Here is a 3,494-nt window from a genome sequence, read left to right as displayed (position 1 = left end):
TGCGCTTTATCAGTGCCTTATCGTCTCTCGTTTTAACCTTACCTTGACTACACAACGATCTCGCGACCTGCAAAAAGAACGAACGCAGGGGCCAGTTAGTCTCATTCCGCCAGCGACGCGCTCGGTGCGGTGGTTAAAAACGACCCGATTTTCAGTCAGAAAAACGAGCGATTAATCTTATGAAATGCGGCGACCTTGCGGCGGGGATAAAAATAGTCGTACCCGTCAGGGGAGAACGCGACAGAGCGAGGGGGCGAGAGAAAAAAGGGGGGCGGGGAGGGAGGAGACCCCGTTGTCAATCGGGATCGCGTTATCCAGGTGCTCGACGACCGATTCACCGCGGCGAGATCTGATTGACACGCGACGGTGAATCACGAGGACATTATCGCGACGCGAGACGCGCGCGTATTATGTAACCGTCGCCGCGGCGAGGGAGACCCGGGCGAGTCCCCGCCGCCGCGGCGACGGCGAGCACCGGGTCCCTCGGGGGCCGACCGAGGGGCATCGCCCGCCGCCGCGTGGACGGGCGCGGGCGAGGGAGAAAGGACGAGGTGGTGCGGAAGGAAGCGTGAGAACTCACCTCGGCCCGCAACACGCCGCTCCGCGCGATCACGCGGGGCGCGAACCGCGAGCAGTTGGACAACATCGCGGCCATCCCTCCAATGCAGGCGAAACGTACGCGCGCACGCACTCACTCGTCTCGCTCGCTCGCTCGCTCGGACGTCCGCACGCGAACGGCGGACAGCTTCTCGCGGCGGCGACGAGAAGCGGGACGGGATCGGGACGTCGAAGCGGGAGGCCCATGGTGGGGGAGGCCGGAGTGGCTCTCGCTCTCGGAGCGGACGTGCGGCGGCATCTGTCAGAGGCGGACCGCATTAGCACCACTTTACCCTCGCGCGCTCGGTCTATGAATTCTGGTTCCCAAAGATTTTCAGTGGATTCCCGAGCATCCCCGACTTTCCGGGACTCCACCGCGCTTTCTACAACGTGAAGTATGGGTGGAACGTGCTCTTGGACGCTTTGGAAAAGAGAAGAGTCGCGCGAGACAGTACAACTCTCTAATGTCCATTTCTAATAACGCGGATTTAATTCGAAGAATAAAGCCTTGCGTCCACGATCCAAGAGCCGTGTCAAAGTTCTAGTTTTGAAAAATGTGTAGCCAATCAACTTGCAGCTTTTTCATAAAAGATACACGTTGACTGGTTACACATTTCTTGGAACTAGAACCTGGACACAGGCCTTAAGAGCTGTGACGGGGTGTTAAGGTCTAAATATTTCATGTTATTAAATTTATTGCGAAAAATACTACCTCAGCTAGGATAAGGTGATAGTTTTCGCATTAAATTTAATAACATGAAATATTTAGGCATTAATACCCCGTCACGGCTCTCAGTCCTTTATTCCTTCAAACGTTTATCACATTTGAACCATACGAATTTTATAAGTAAAGTTTAAACTCGGATTAAAGTTAATCTGCATCGGTAGAAACGGGTATTAGACCTAGAAAGAGATGAAGAGCAAGTTAAAACGCGATCAGTTAATCTACATTGGTAGAAAGGGACATTAGATAAAATGCAAATTAAACTGACAATGAGATTGAAGCTAAGTACTGCATTGGTAGAAACGGAAGCCACCGCTGCAAAATTTCACGTGAAATTCGATACACGCACATTAGATTGAGAGAGTTTCACATAACTTTAATCCGTTGAACGATATAACAGTATTCAATATATAAAAATCTTGTATAAAAAATCTATAAAAACATGTATCACAGAGTTTCAACGTTTCACTTTTGTGGACCCCGCCATTTGTCTCGTGCATAATAGCCCGTGTCCTCCGTGTACCTTTGGCGAATGGTGGTGCCCATCCACGTTAGCAGCTTCTCATTGTACATCTTCTCGGAAATGCACGCGACGGACATCGCGAACACAGTCATTCTCGAGCGCTCGACAAACTCCGCTGTAACTTGTTCCGGTATCCTTTGGAACAACGTGTCGATGCACGGGTATCCGACGACATACACGTGGTCATACGGCTGGATTTCCTTGCCCAACAAACCACCTTTTGTTTCCAGCCACCACTCGTTCTCCAGGACCTATCGTTAAAAGCGATTAGCATCCCTACAGTCGCGATACATGCAACTTCTTAGCGATACTCTCTTCCTTTCAGTTTAAACCCAGGTCAATCAATTAAATGGATTAATGATTGACAATAGTGTAGAGATGGGATTGGCCGCGTTCAGCAGACACAACTGTTGAGTGAGCGCTCAGTATGATTGGTTAATACTTTTAGATCCAGCCAATCATATTAAGAAATTGTTGAGCGCTCGCTCAACAGTTGTGTCTGCTGAACGCAGCCAATGATCGAAGCATACAGAAATCACTAATTTTGCAATCGACATGCGAGCTCTCTCAAATTCTTACAGCAATATCGCGCAGCGACACACCGCGCGGATAACGGAATGCTGGACGTGTCTCGGGGAACTTCTTCGGGCAATCTTTACTGGTCGAGGCCGTCGCCCCGTCGGCTCTCAAATTTCCAGCTCTGCTCCTGTATCTCTCGTCGATCTCCTGCCGTTGCTTCAACTCGGACATGTACGGCTCCAGTCTGTAGTTAACCTCCACCTCGCCCGTCCCGTCCTCGACTGCAAGGGAATTCAGATTCAGGCGCACATCGTTATACTCACCGCCAGCATTTCTCCCCTCGCCTTACTTGTCAGTGCCAGGTTGTTGACGTTGCGCGAGACGCCCGTGACAGTCCCGACTAGGTTGATCTTACGCACTTTAATAAGAGGCATGTTGAACGGGTGAAAGTTCACGTAGCGGCCATCCTTGTAGGGCACTAGTCGGTACAGCTCCATGAGCAGCATCGGCACGTTCGTCACTTGCGAATCTGTAATTAAAACGCGAACGAGTGACCGTTTCGATTTTTCACCAACGTTTACTTGGTCGTTTAACTTTGAGCTTAATTGAATCGTCGTTCGTCCCTTTCTAAGGGGGCAGTTAATTGAATTAAACTAAGATCAGAGTTAAACGACGTTGGTGAAAAATGGGTGCAGAACAACGAACGCCAAGGAAGAATTGTGAACCGGTAACCTTCTTGTTGATCTTACAATTAGTTGAATCATCTTTTGTCTCTTTCGAGGGGGCAGTTAATCGGATTAAACTAATTGTAAGGTCGACGTTAAACGACGTTGGTGAAAAACTTGAGCCAGCAACGAATTTGTCCTCACTAGTCCTGATGTTGAAACCAGGCCATTCTTTCTTCGACGCGAGAGATTTCCGATAGTTGTCGTACTCCTCTCTGCTGAAGGCGGCAATGCCGTTCGCCCGTTTCCCGCCGGACATCGAAATTAACTTCCCTCGTGCGCGACCAAATTTGGATTTGATCTTCCTCCAATCTAATCGCAAGGTGGACCTCACATTTCTGCCGTTTTCCCGGTCACCTCGTGAAAGAACGACACTAGCGACAGTGATGGGAGACTGGCCGGGTTT

At 50.0% G+C, this 3,494-nt stretch overlaps 2 protein-coding genes across 3 annotated transcripts in view; both read right to left on the bottom strand.

Annotated features, from left to right (window-relative positions):
* Positions 1-740, bottom strand: part of LOC105570024 (dihydrolipoyllysine-residue succinyltransferase component of 2-oxoglutarate dehydrogenase complex, mitochondrial-like) — a 4,549-nt gene extending 3,809 nt beyond the window's left edge. The window contains exons 1-2 of the mRNA XM_012026937.1: positions 581-740; positions 43-67 (exon numbers count right to left, since the gene is read on the bottom strand). Coding sequence (XP_011882327.1) covers positions 43-67; positions 581-655 — 100 coding nt within the window. The 5' untranslated portion in view covers positions 656-740. The remainder of the gene's footprint in view (positions 1-42; positions 68-580) is intronic.
* A 931-nt stretch (positions 741-1,671) lies between these two features.
* LOC105570023 lies at positions 1,672-3,477 on the bottom strand. 2 transcript variants are annotated; one of them, XM_012026935.1, is made up of 4 exons: positions 3,233-3,477; positions 2,713-2,892; positions 2,424-2,644; positions 1,672-2,095 (listed from the first exon to the last, which is right to left on the bottom strand). In XM_012026935.1, the coding sequence occupies exons 1-4, from the start codon at positions 3,345-3,347 to the stop codon at positions 1,787-1,789; spliced, it is 825 nt and encodes a 274-aa protein (XP_011882325.1). In that variant the 5' UTR covers positions 3,348-3,477; the 3' UTR covers positions 1,672-1,786. The 2 variants fall into 2 exon arrangements, with proteins under 2 accessions (XP_011882325.1, XP_011882326.1); XM_012026936.1 differs by lacking the exon at positions 3,233-3,477 and adding an exon at positions 3,096-3,196.
* Between the last annotated feature and the right edge of the window lie 17 nt (positions 3,478-3,494).

This window comes from Vollenhovia emeryi, unplaced genomic scaffold (assembly GCF_000949405.1).
Source record: "Vollenhovia emeryi isolate VEMERY1.0 unplaced genomic scaffold, V.emery_V1.0 DF939122.1, whole genome shotgun sequence".
Lineage (NCBI taxonomy): Eukaryota > Metazoa > Arthropoda > Insecta > Hymenoptera > Formicidae > Vollenhovia > Vollenhovia emeryi.
The sequence above is the reverse complement of the archived record's forward strand: the minus strand, read 5'-3'. Positions and strand labels throughout refer to the sequence as shown.